The sequence below is a fragment of the Lates calcarifer genome, linkage group LG3 (genome assembly GCF_001640805.2).
Source record: "Lates calcarifer isolate ASB-BC8 linkage group LG3, TLL_Latcal_v3, whole genome shotgun sequence".
Taxonomy (NCBI): Eukaryota; Metazoa; Chordata; class Actinopteri; family Centropomidae; genus Lates; species Lates calcarifer.
In genome coordinates, this window is record NC_066835.1 from 136,490 (window position 1) to 149,783 (window position 13,294).

The following is a 13,294-nucleotide window of genomic DNA, read 5'->3' on the forward strand; positions in this document are numbered from 1 at the left end:
AAAAAGTTTTAAAAATCAGCTTTACAGTGCTAGATTTCTAAATTGATAATCAGTCAATCAATATATAATCATATACTATATGTTATTCTGAAATGAGACATTTTTCATGATGATTAGTTTTATGTTTGGTACTTTCATCTTACGTTGGTGTTAACAGTTGTGCACTTTTATTTAAGCATCATTTTCAATGCAAGACTTCAGTTTTAACAGATTGTGTACTACACTGTGGTAATACTACGTTCACTGAAGCAAAAGATCTGAGTGCTGCTTCACCACTGGAAACCATTGATATACACTCCATGCTAATGACCATACATAGATACCGTGGCATACAACATTCTCTCCAGGTATCAGTTGGTTTCCATTTATCCCACTAAAATATAAAACTCCATTTTCAAAGCATTCTTATTTAAGCAATGCTTTTAAGTTAGCATCATTAGGCGACTGTGACTTAAGAGTCAGAGGCTTACCGTGAACATACATGTTCAGTAGTCTGTTTTGGTGCCAAGTGAGGTATACTCATAGATGAGAACAGTTCTCATAATGGTGGCTTAGGAGCAATTGTCATTCAAAACTGGACACTTGAAATTGGAAATTTGGCTGTAAATGTTGGAGCCCACACCAAATATAGGTCCAGTCGAGGAAATTTTCCCCTTTCTATAGTTTGTTCAAACTGTGAATGTTGTGTACCTGGGGTAAGCTAAACAAGTTACTGTATGTCTGAACGTTCAGAGGACACATTTCTTGCTCAGCTGGACTGATTTGAATGCCTTTTTTGCTTATTTAGGTTATTCATATTTTTAGGGTAAGGTTTACAGGAAGCTGGTACGATCTGATAGTCCAGTGTTGAGTCAGACGTTGTAAACATTTGGGGCTCAGCACAAACCTGAGTGCCAGGTTAGGCTAGGGGCATTCTCCCCTGAGGACATTTTTGTTCCATTCTTGGCAGCTATATGCACTGTTGTTCAAGTCATTTGAGAGAGAATGCCTTAAAATCTCTACATCATCTGGGAAAAACAGGATAGTTGCCCCAGGAAAAAAAAATCATCCAGAGACTCCATCCTGTTCTGTATCTTATTATTCTCCATCTGTCATTCTGAAACCACAACACAACAAATGCTGAGGACGACTAATTTTCACGCCTGCCACCCGAAAAAAGGCAAAAATTGTTTCATAACATGGGTAGGGTGGGAAGTTGGTATAAACAGCATTACTTATCTTGAAACCTATTTTTGTTGTACTACGCTGGAGTAGAGTTCACAGAATGTTTAGCAAGTCTGCTACATTTGAGTCCATGCCATAATAATTTCAGCTGCTCTAATTGCAAATCAGGGATTTTCAACACTGCCTGAATTGAATATCAGGCCAACAGAACAACATCTACTCAAATTATATTAGATTTCTTTAGGGAATAGCAGAGTAGGATAAATAACATAATTATTGTCTCACAGAACTTTGTTTGATCTACCCATCTGTCCCTGGAAATGTCCTCCACTGAAGAAGACAATAGAAAAATGTTCAGATTTCTGATCATAAACTTAAAGATGCATATTTTATTATCTTACATCTGTTCTGGGCAACTCTCTCTTTTCTTTTTTCTTCACTGCTTTCCTGTCAATACATTTTCATCTCCTATCCCTCTTCGCCTGCTTTCTTTCTTCTCTCTTCCTCTCTCCCCAAATCCAATTTTCTACTTCTACTTTTGTCCTCTTCTCATCAATTCTCCACTCCTCAATCTCTGTTTTTTTTTTTTTTACTCCTTCCTTTCTTCTTATCATCTCTTCTCCTCATTGCTCTGTGTGAGCCTGTGGCAGGACTGAATAAAGCCCAGTGCAATGGTGCACTCACCAGAAATGACGTCATCACGTCAAGCCCGAAAGCTCTGCAGGTTGTCAGGTAGACCTATAGATGGCGATATTTTCTCATTACAACCAAGATATTTATTGTGTGGATGACCAGCATTGGTGTTCTAATCAGCTGGACACCTACCAGTATAAACTGCCTTCAAAACAACCCCCCAGTGTGTCTTTAATGTACTAACAGAACAGGAGCTTGGATGGGCCTATGTAGGAATGCATGGTAATTTAACTGTCCAAGTTTAGCTTGGACAGTAACAGCAGCAGACTGGATGATGACTGTGAGGGATTAATATCAGACCAGTGATGTTTCTACCTGAGAGGTGTGTGTGGTGTCAGGAGGGAAAATGAGAGTGGAGGGTCTGTTGCTGCTTTTATCCCATGTAGTGTGTCCTGGTGGAAAACAGGCTGTCTTGGACGTCTCATGACATCCTGACAAAAAGACAAACGTATCCGTCTTCTTTCACGGAGTATGACAACTTCTAATACACTGGCCACTAGGAACACAGAGCACTGTTGTTGGTGCTGTCAGGTGGAACAATGATGTCTGTCCTCAGCACCTTACCCATTTCCTACAGTGACAATAAAAAGTAGGTGAACCCTTTAGATTGACGTGGTTTTCTGAATTGATTGGCTGAGAATGTGATCTGATCTTCATTCCGGTTACAGTAGTTAAGAAACACAATCTGTTTAAGTAATAAAACACAAATTATTCTTCCTGTCCACATTCATTCGTCTGCTGGACAGACACCCTGACTCTGATGCAGCATGACAATGAGCCTATACATCGAAGTATATCTCCTACTGAATGACTTCAAACAAAGAAAATCCACCTTCTGTAGTCAGAGCCCAGACCTGAACCCAACAGAGCCCAACAGGACATCCTGAGAATATGTCTGAGCTGAAGCAGGACTGTAGGAAGAACAGTCACCATTCTTCTCCTGAAGAGCTGGACTCAGGTCTCTGCTGCCAAAGGAGCTTCAACCAGTCATTAAATTCAGGGGTTCACTGACTTTTTCCACCAGCACTGTGAATGTTTGATGGACGTGCCCAATAAAGATATGACAGATTATAATTGTGTGTTATTATCTTGAGCACATTGTGTTTGTATACACTTATGACATAGATGAAGATCAGATCGTGTTATATGACCAAATAATGCAGAAAACCAGGTCATTCCAAAGGGTTGTACATACTTTTTCTTATCACTGTATGTACCTCACACAAGTCATGGCAGCCTCTGATTGGTTGAGGCTATATTCACTGCCTTTTATTTAAGTCGCCGCAAGAATGACCTAGAATGACCTCTTCTGACAGTGATCATCTGTACAGGCAGAATATTGTGTAGACTGATCCCATCATAACTCAAGCTGCTATCAGGCATCTGCACATTGATATTGACACTGTATGGAAACAAATGATTGTCTGAAAGGAAGAAAGATTAATTGCAGCATTTAGTGGACTACTTGAATTATACCTTATACAGAGGCATCACCTCTCTGAATTTGTTTCAATAAAAACTGAACGAAGGAGGATCTGATCAGACTGACTAGGTGTAAAGTCGTTGTCTGTGCTGTTATAATGCACTGTTAATGTTGTGTTGATGGCTGTTTTCAGGTCCCAGTGGTCCAGAACGCTGCATCCTCTGTTCAGCCACCTCCCATCCACAGCTCTCCCGGCCTGGGGAAGCTGCCTGTGAGGCCGGGCCTGCACAACCCTGAGCCCCAGAACCTCCGCACTGCACAGGTCAGTGTGTGTGTGTGTGTGTGGTGTGTGTGTGTGTGTGTGTGTGTGTGTGTCCTTATTCTTATATGTGACGAACCATTTCATTTCTGCACCTCCACAGTGAGGTTGTGATTCCTGTCTTCTTCCAAAATAGCAAAGTAAAGAGTTTTTGTTTTTTTATTTTTTGTTTTTTTAATTTCACTTATCTCTCTTTGTGGTCTATAAGTGAGTTATTTTGTGGTCATAGTTCTGTGTAGTGTCCAGTTTTAGCACTTAGCACTTTTTTTTGGAACACGAGGCTGAAAGTCTGGATATCTGGGCCTCTGCTGCCACTCTTAAAAAAAAACAAACCAACAACAAAAAAACTCTGTCTCTTGTGACTTCCCTAACTTGATTGAAATCCAGTTCTACATCACTGAGGTCTTTGTTCAAGCTTGGTTTTGAACATTTTCTGCCTGTCTCTAAGAGTCTTAACTTAAATGTTAATGTGCTCAGTGATGTCCTGGTCCTGATTTTCTGTAAGTGATCTAGACTACAACCCAAGAAGTGAATGGAGGAATCCTAACAGAACATGAAGCAGAAATGCATTTTTCACAGGCAAATCATAAGTCAGCTTCAGGTTCTCATCATCCTGGTGTTTTTGAAAATTTCCTTCAGCTCTCTGTGAGTGCCCAGATACAGAAGTCTGGTATGTGAGATCAGGGTAAAGGTTCAAGTTAAATCTGGATTAAGGTGTTGGTGTAGACTAACATTAGGACTTGGTTTTCGTTGGGAGTATGACTGGGTTAGTAGAAGTCCTGCTCTGACTGAGACAGCCTCCTGCTGGAAGCTTTTGTTCATGACGTAGCCCTGCTCCTCCATTACATGTTGAGATGGTATTAAATATTCAGCAGATCTCTGTCTTTATGGATGGCATTGGGTGTGTGTGTGTGTGTGTGTATGTGTATGTATGTGTGGATTGTCCTATCAGCTTGTGTTGTAGGGGTGGTAATGTTCTGCCTGGTTTGTTGCCACCATGTAGCTGCTGCCCTCTGCTGCCCACACTGTGTATTATATCTGTCTAAACACACAGCACTGGATCTGACTATCATGAAAGAACAACTTCCGCTTTAGTATGCAAGGTCACTAAACCTGGTCTGTGGTTAAATGTGTCAACACTAAAGCCTCATATATTAAAAAGGAGATTTACACAAAGTATTAAACACTCAGATGTCTGATTATTAGTTACACGTGGTTAAAGCTAATGCAGGCTAATACAACAACCCTGTAATAAATCCTCAAGAATTCTTATATTATTGAAAAAACACTAGTCTAAAACAATTAGAGCAAAAAGTGTACATTAGACTCTCTGTTCAATGACTGTTGGATTAGACAGGTTTTAGCTTGGTTAACCTCATAAAGCAGACATTGAATGTACTCAGGTACATAAACTGGCAACATTAATTCAGTAGTATTTAATCAGATCTAGTTATTTCAAATTCCTTATTGAATGTTGTTTAATTAAAAAGGAAATAACTGAAGCTAGACTAAAGAAGACAAAGGAAAGTCAAAGAGTTGTTGGCTGTGAATGTAATGTAAACAACCTATTGCTCTAAGCAGCTAAAGATGATTGGACGCAACCCAGTAAATAAACAAATAAAACATCTCCATCGAGTGATAGAGAAGCCAGCCAAATGGTTCACACACAAGTCCTAAACAAGCTGAACTCACTCTGAGCAGACTCCAGAACAAAGTTGGACAGTACTGACACCCTAGGGTGAGGGTTGGGGTTGGGGTTAGGGTTAGAGGTTAGAGGTTAGAGGTTAGAGGTTAGCAGTAAATAACGTGGAATGCTGACTCTCAAAAGTTACTGCTCACACCTGCTGTACCCCATTCATTGCAGCACGAACAGTCTGAACTTTTTGGTCACACCTCGTATACAGTTTGGAATGGTGTACAATATTTGAATGATTTTGCTGTAATTTGGTCACGTTATTAAACCTTAATCGTGCACACAGCCCTTATACTTCCTAATAACTCAATGACAGAAGTGTGGAAACAGTTTTAGAGGGCAATGTAGACCACTGGTAACAATGAAGAAATGCACTGTACTGCAGATAGTAGTTTTATTAACCTCAGTGGCAGGGACACAGGTCTACTAAACTTCCTCCTTAGAGGCAGGTTTTTAGTTCTAATATCCTGTTCACCATGAATACAAAGTCAATACCTCCTCCATGTTTACCTTCAGTATAATGTTCACTTCCACAGTACAACTATACAGGCACATCAGATGTTCACTTTGCCTTCCTCCCTGAGCAATATTAACATGGATGAAAGTCATTCAGAATTTTCACATTAAAACACACACACTTGCAGCTTTCATCTCATGTGTAGGCTTTTAATGTGAACAACATGAGGAAAGTGCTGATTTTTGTTGATGTTAGCTTAACATGGATCAAGAGCTCAGGAAAGAAGAAACAGCTGGAGTTACTGAGAGTCTGAAAAATGGAAACGATCTGAGCAGAATGATGAATAGGACATGCTTTCATTGTACAGATGAATTAATGCTGCAGAAATGAAGGTCAAACTGAATTTATCATGTGAGCTGTTGTAGTAGGTTATAGGTAGTTTTACTGTTTTTATTTGTTCTGGCCACGCCCCCGGTCGCTATTTAAATATTCTGTCATTATTTGAATACTTTGATTTTAAATGTTACAATAGAATTAAACTTATGTCCATGAATGTATTGCCCCAGTGCATGCTGGGAGGCTTCTCTGCATGCTTGCCTCAACTAACTGCAGTCGTGTGATCAGCTCCCAAGCTTTGGCCTGTCATCAAGTCACATACCAAATGAATGTTAAATAGCTACAGCTGATCTGTACAGTAATGGCACTGCTGCGTAACAACAGTGTGCTCACCCACCCACCTACTCATCACCCCTCGCACCTGCCATCTGGTAGGTTTTGGCTGGATCCAGCATGTCATCAGACTTCAGCCTACTGCTTGTTATTGTAATATGTAAACAAGTGTATGTTGAACAGACTCAAAGTCTGTACTTTGAGCCCTTTCCTCTCATAAAACTCACCTCTGCTTTTTTTTCCCCTTTCTCTAGGGTCATACAGTCATCAGGTCAGCAGCCAATGCCAACCTGCCACCCATGCTAATGTCCCAGCGAGTGATAGCCCCTAACCCCGCCCAGCTGCAGGGCCAGAGGGTCTCCTCCAAGCCTGGGATGTCTCGCTCCAGCTCCAGCAGCATGGCCAATGCTGTAAGCTACCAGCAGGTATGGATTCTGGCTACACAACAGATTGTTTTTGTTTGTTTCTTTAATTGTGATTTTAATCTAAAGTAACAAAACATAGCCTTGCTCTGCAGTCATCTGCTCACTCCATTTGTCTGCATTCCATAAACTATGCAATGCAGTGTCGTTAGTTGTTTTTCATGTCATTTCAGCATGTGGGTCATTCTATGTCAAATCAACAGAGGGTCAGTCAGGAGGCCTCATATTTCATGTACATAATGTCATTAAAGGGGTCATGGAGCTAATAAAAGAAAAATAATAATAAACTAAAAACTGCAAAGTTCCATAAGTCATTACTTTTGAAAATATCAGCTTGAAAAGCTGCAGCTTGTTAGAAATTTCCAGGGATAGTTCTACACTGTCCAATAAATGAGCGTCACATCAGTACAACTGAATTCCTCCACAATGTATGGATGAGTATGGTGCCAAAGAAGCCACTTTACACGGAAATCAACACAGACCAATGATACGAATCAAGAACAGGTCAAACACTAGGCCTTAAATACACAATGAGAGGGTTCACACAACAACCAGCTAAAGATCAGAATAAGATATGGAGTAGAGACAAAGAAACAAGGAACAGAAGCACATGACTACACAAGCTATAACTTGGCAAATATGCAACTGTAGACTGACCATTTATAGAAGTTTAGACATTTAATAGTACAGAACACTCCCTGTCAGTTTCAAGTATGTAGCATGAATAGTTCAAAAGTTACTTACTCCATATCCCTGTAACTGAAGAGGATACAAGTTAAAACCTTTGCACACTACCTGTTGTGTACACTGACTTTATTTACATGAAGTATGAAGCAAATCCAAGATAGTCAGTCTGGAAAATTTTCTAAAATCTGTTGATTTTACATGGAATTACCCATGTAACAAATACAATTTCCCACTAAAGATAGGCCATTAGAGTTTCTTAAGGTGTTCACATTTTGGACCTGATGAATAACTCACATTCAGCTTTGTAAAATAACCTAAAGATAATTAGATATAAAATGTAGTCAGCTCAAGCAGACCCAGATGGAGGAGAACTGCCCTAACTGGCAACATGATGCTCCACCACGGTCAGAGCTGACAGACCTGAGTGAAACTGTTAAAACCCACAACCAAACACCATCATACCTTAAACTACAGACAGAGCCCAGTCCCATTACAAGCCTCCACAGTGGCATGATGTATGAATGAAGGGCAAATAGTGGTGAACTTTGACTGTGAAGCAGCTTTAGATGGCAGTGTTCAAACCTCAGATGTGACCTTTTAAAATAATAACATTTTGCTAAGCAGTACAGAATGTGTGTCTCCCTGCAGGCCAGCCAGCAGGTGGCAGCTTCCCAGCGCTCAGGCTCCAGTGCCATGTACATGAACCTGGCTCACATGCAAGCAGCGGCAGCGGCAGGGGCCGGCGGGGTGGCGGGCGGCCTGGGCGGAGCTTCAGCCGTCAGCCCTTCCACCATGTCCGGGTCAGCCAGCGGAGGGGTGAGCTCCATGGCCGACCAGGCCAGCAGCCAGGCGGCAGCCAAGCTGGCCCTCAGGAAGCAGCTGGAGAAAACCCTGTTGGAGATCCCTCCACCCAAACCCCCTGCCCCACTCCTCCACTTCCTGCCCTCTGCTGCCAACAGCGAGTTCATCTACATGGTGGGCCTGGAGGAGGTGGTGCAGAGTGTGCTCGACAGTCAGGGTAAGGGTTTCTGCAAAGTGTACGTTTGTTTTACTTTGATCATTGGAGTTAGGTGCAGATGCTTTTAACCTTCCACTGAAGGGAAAATGTCATTTTTTACAAGCTCACTCTTACTTTCAGAGAGTGGACAGGTAGAGTATTAATCAGTGTTGGGAATTATCTGCAGTGAGAAAGTGACCCCCTTACACTGTCTTCAGACTCCTGTGTCAGTGGGGATTTTCACTGTGACTGTAAGCACTAGTGTTGGCTGAAGCAGAGTCTTTTCTCTTAAGGTAAACTCAGAGGGACGCTGGCCCGCATGGAGCCTTTCTTTTGCGCCCAGTGCAGAACTGACTTCACCCCTCACTGGAAGCAAGAGAAGAGCGGGCGAATCCTCTGCGAGCAATGCATGACATCCAATCAGAAGAAGGCTCTGAAGGCGGAGCACACCAACAGGCTGAAGAACGCCTTTGTGAAGGCTCTGCAGCAGGAGCAGGTCAGTAACACTGTCCCCCTGCATCATGGCCATCGTCATTTTACCACTATACTTCCATGAGCACTGCTAACTTTTACTGTTGCGCTCATATGTAGACCTGGGCCGCGGTCCAATAGTCAAAATAATCTCCTTTCCTAACCACTTTTCCTTGACTTCAATGGACAACGTCATGAGGTCAAGGAAAGATGCAAAGGAGAACTGATAAGGAATTAGAAAGAGAACCGCTGTATTTAGAGAATTCGACTGCACTTACACTAGGCTTTTTTTTTTTTAAAACCAACTTTATTTATAATATGTGGAAGACATGTACAGTGACAAACTCAGTGCTGTAGGCTACAATTCAATAAGGTTTCCTGTCCAACACTGATAATATAATAACACTGAAACAAATGTGTAAGTTGAGAAAGTTGATCCATTAAAATAACTGTGTGACGGGTCCAGAATAACTTACACAGAAATGTATGGTTTCCTATTATAGGCACTTTTACCTTTTTTATACATGTGTTAAGTAGAGAAAATAATTTATTTATTTTTTAGAGGGGGAAGGATTTCCAGAGGTTTTGGATCGTGTCACAAACATTAAGCAGGTGGTCTGTTGTGTTCACGTTTGTGGATCTGCCGAGGTCTAACTATGACAGTGCGTCGCTTTAATCGCTGCAGCTGCAAGGAATTATGGGACAGCATTCTCTCCTTTCTTTTTGTAAAGGAAGGTCCAGTGTATCCTATGCTGAAGGAGACACAATAGGAAGCACTGAAGCTCCTTTCTTCAACATTTAGAGACCTGGACCAGCTCTGATCATGGCTGCTATTGAGATACTCCAGGGTCATCTCACTCAGTTAGGAACCTTTCTAAGTAAAAAAGACTATTGGACCGCAGCCCTAGCCCTTTACGTTTTACATTTTGTATATATATTTTTACTGTATATTTTATTTTATTTTTATATTTATTCTATTGATCTTATATTTTGTCTTGGAGGGTAGCCACACACAGTTTCATTGTACTCTGTATAATGACAATAAAACTGATTCTTCTTCTTCTTCTAGTGTTTCAGGGCAATATGGCCACAGTTAGGAACCTCTTAGGTTTCTACAGCATGCAGTCACCTCTACACCTGTGAACTCTGTGTGTTTCAGCAAACAGACGCAGGCAAAAGTTGAGACCCCTACGACACTGAGTGTAAACTGATGAGCAAAAACCATTTAACTTAAATTTACAACACAATAAAGGGTTAAAAAAAGAAGTGAGGGGGTCTGAATACTTTCTGAAGCTGCTGTATGTTTCTCTCAAACCACCAGTGACCACAAGGAATAGATTCACGTATGTGAATGTTGTTCATGTGACGTCCTAAATGTGTGTATTCCTCCATGTCAGGAGATTGAACAGAGGCTGCAGCAGCAGGCAGCCCTCTCTCCCAGCTCGGTCCCTACTGGCCCTAACGCCTCCAAGACTGACACCATGATCCGACATCATGCCCTCCGCCAGGTATGCTGTAGTATAGTGTAGTACATACTTTAGCTACATGTGCAAACACCAGCAAATCTCTGATCCAGTAATTCAACACTGTAATGTGTAATAGAGTAATTAGTGCGCTGTATGACAATGCTGGTGAAGTGAATGGGTCATCTGTGTTTTCCACAGGCTCCCCAGCCTCAGGCCTCCCTGCAGCGAGGTCTGTCCAACTCAGCGCGAGGTGTCCTGTCAAACTTCGCTCAGGCCTCCCAGCTGTCGGTGGCCAGCAGCCTCATGGGAATGACTAGTGCCAAGCACTGTGGCAGCGGTGGAAGCAGCAGCAGCAGCAGCAGTAGCAGCAATAGACTGCAGCATGACAGCCGTCGCCAGATCTACAACATCCCAGGTACCTACTGTACTGTGTCCACTGAGTGTTTGTCACATCCTCTGTGTGTCTTCCTCCATAGGTGAACTTTAGTCAAGCACAAACACAGTGAGCCCAGATCATCATCACCAGTTCACTGCCAGTATGAAGTGAAACAGGATCAATCAGGACTTTAAGTCATAAAACAAAACACAGTCAAGTTTAGTTAAGAAACACAGAGTTCAGTGGGATCAAATTTGATCAGTTTTATTTTAGTTGATTTATATTAAGCCTTTTTCCACTATAGGAACTGTAACTTGTTTTTTTTTTTTTCCATTACCTGAACTTTTAAGAATTTGTGAGGTTGTGATACAACAGACTACTTGCATTCACTGTACTTTATAATCTGTGCCATTTCAGATGTACGCTCAGTTGGCAAACTCAGGCAGTCTAATATAACAGTCCTGAAAAAAAATCCTCCTTCATGAAGTTTCTAATGTTCAGTTTCTGTTGGAACTGTTTCAGAGAGGTGTTGATTGGATGTGTGGATGTGGTTTGTGGAGCTGTTGAACTGTACTGCATTATACAGAGAGGTGTGTTTGTGGTGGACCTCTGACACAGTTTGAACACAAACCGAACATCAGAACCTTCATGAAGGAGGAGCTATTTCAGCACTGTTGTATTAGACTGTATTAGTTTTGGTTAGGTGCACCTAATAAACTGAGTGTACAACAGTAAAAAGACAAATGTGGGACTGACCACATTCTTACTTCATGCTTGCATAATTACTTCATGGATGGCAGTGTTGGTCAGTTGGTCCACTGCTTTGTTCAGGGCTGATGTATCTTTATGATAAGATGGATGGTTATTTCATTTTAGCCCCCAGATGGAGAATCCTGATTTTGGTGATCCCCTGTTGTCATCATCTGGTCAAAATTTAGATTTGTCCCAAACTCTGGTTTATGATCAGATACCTGCAGAAGTAATAACATTCCCATCAGCCTGATCTGCACTGTGTGTTTGTGCTGGTCAGTAAATGTTAGCATGCTGTCACGCTAAACCATAATGAACATGGTGAACATTATACCTGCTTAACAGGTATATCATCATGAGCCTGACGGCGCTGCTGACACAGCTGTAGACCGTTATCACTGTTTGTGGTGACTGTGAATAATGATAAATGAAGTATGATAAATGTCTGTACTGACCTGAGAAACACAAACCACAACAACAACATCAGCTAATGACTTTATTTACAGTCACAGCACTAACTCCTTCAGTACAACATCATACTCACCACCCTGTGAAAAACACTCTCCAACACTTTACAATGCTGCTGCTGAAACCAACATTTCCTGCCAGTGTTTCAAATTAAAAGCTTAGCAGGAAAAGGAAGCCCTTGGAGCTGCTGGAGCTTTTAATGTAAAATATTAATAGAAAGTGTTAGCTTTTATTTGCAGCATCTTAACAAACAAACAAAAACTGAAAAGTAGAAGTAAAAAGTAAAAGTATATAAAATAACACATAATTACTAAAAACAAGTAGTATTAGGACTAAGTGCCTGTCTCTAACTGACACGTGTTTCCAGAGCTGACAGAAACTTGATGTGTCTGTCTTGTTCCCACAGGGTTAAATATTGCCTATCTGAACCCAGCGGCAGTTGGAGCCCATAAGAGCTCCAGCTTAGCAGACCGGCAGAGAGAGTACCTGTTGGACATGATCCCACCTCGATCCATATCGCAGTCCATCACCGGACAGAAATGAGCCCCAACCAGCCCTGCCCCTCTGATGCCACCCCCATCCTGCCCCACCGACCCCCCACCCTCCTCCCCAAACTGAAGCACTCCCAGATCAACCAACATCCCCACCCCCCATCGCATGCAGTGCCTGTCCGTGTGCCTACCTTAGACCAACCCATGAAAACCCACCGAGTCGGACAAAGACACTAAACTGTCAGTGCATCTCAAATGTTCTTATGATAGTAAAAATCTTCTTCGTCAGCGTTGTTTAACAATTATAATTCCCATTATTATTGCTGTTGGTAGCACTATTATTATTCTTGCAACTACCGTTTTTGCTTCAGTTACTATTACTCATTATGCTTTTTTCTTTTGTAAGTGTTTGGTCCATTTTTTTGTTTCTCTGCTGTCTCTCCTTTACTTTGGGGAGTGACGGTGAATCATTGTAGGGTCGCTTTAGGCCACGGTCATATAGGATTTTTTTCTCCTTTCAATTATAAAGCTTATATGTGACTATTGCTAGTAACAGAAGATCAACAGGGTGCATTCTGGTTGCTATGCAACATAAAGTTTAACAACTTTAGCTTGCTAACTTGAAGTAACAAAGTGGAAAATACTGATAGGATCAAAAACAGACAAAATTAAGTTAGTAACTGCTCTGCTTGCTCTTGAAAAGAGGATGACGAGCCTGCTCAAAAAATGGAGAATATGGTGGGGGGGG

The 13,294-nt window shown here is 41.6% G+C and overlaps 1 protein-coding gene across 1 annotated transcript in view; it reads left to right on the plus strand.

Annotated features, from left to right (window-relative positions):
* The window catches only part of gatad2b (GATA zinc finger domain containing 2B), a 48,672-nt gene extending 35,378 nt beyond the window's left edge, over window positions 1-13,294 (plus strand). The window contains exons 5-11 of the mRNA XM_018695246.2: window positions 3,474-3,602; window positions 6,673-6,843; window positions 8,176-8,545; window positions 8,818-9,020; window positions 10,393-10,503; window positions 10,660-10,876; window positions 12,462-13,294. Coding sequence (XP_018550762.1) covers window positions 3,474-3,602; window positions 6,673-6,843; window positions 8,176-8,545; window positions 8,818-9,020; window positions 10,393-10,503; window positions 10,660-10,876; window positions 12,462-12,598 — 1,338 coding nt within the window. The 3' untranslated portion in view covers window positions 12,599-13,294. The remainder of the gene's footprint in view (window positions 1-3,473; window positions 3,603-6,672; window positions 6,844-8,175; window positions 8,546-8,817; window positions 9,021-10,392; window positions 10,504-10,659; window positions 10,877-12,461) is intronic.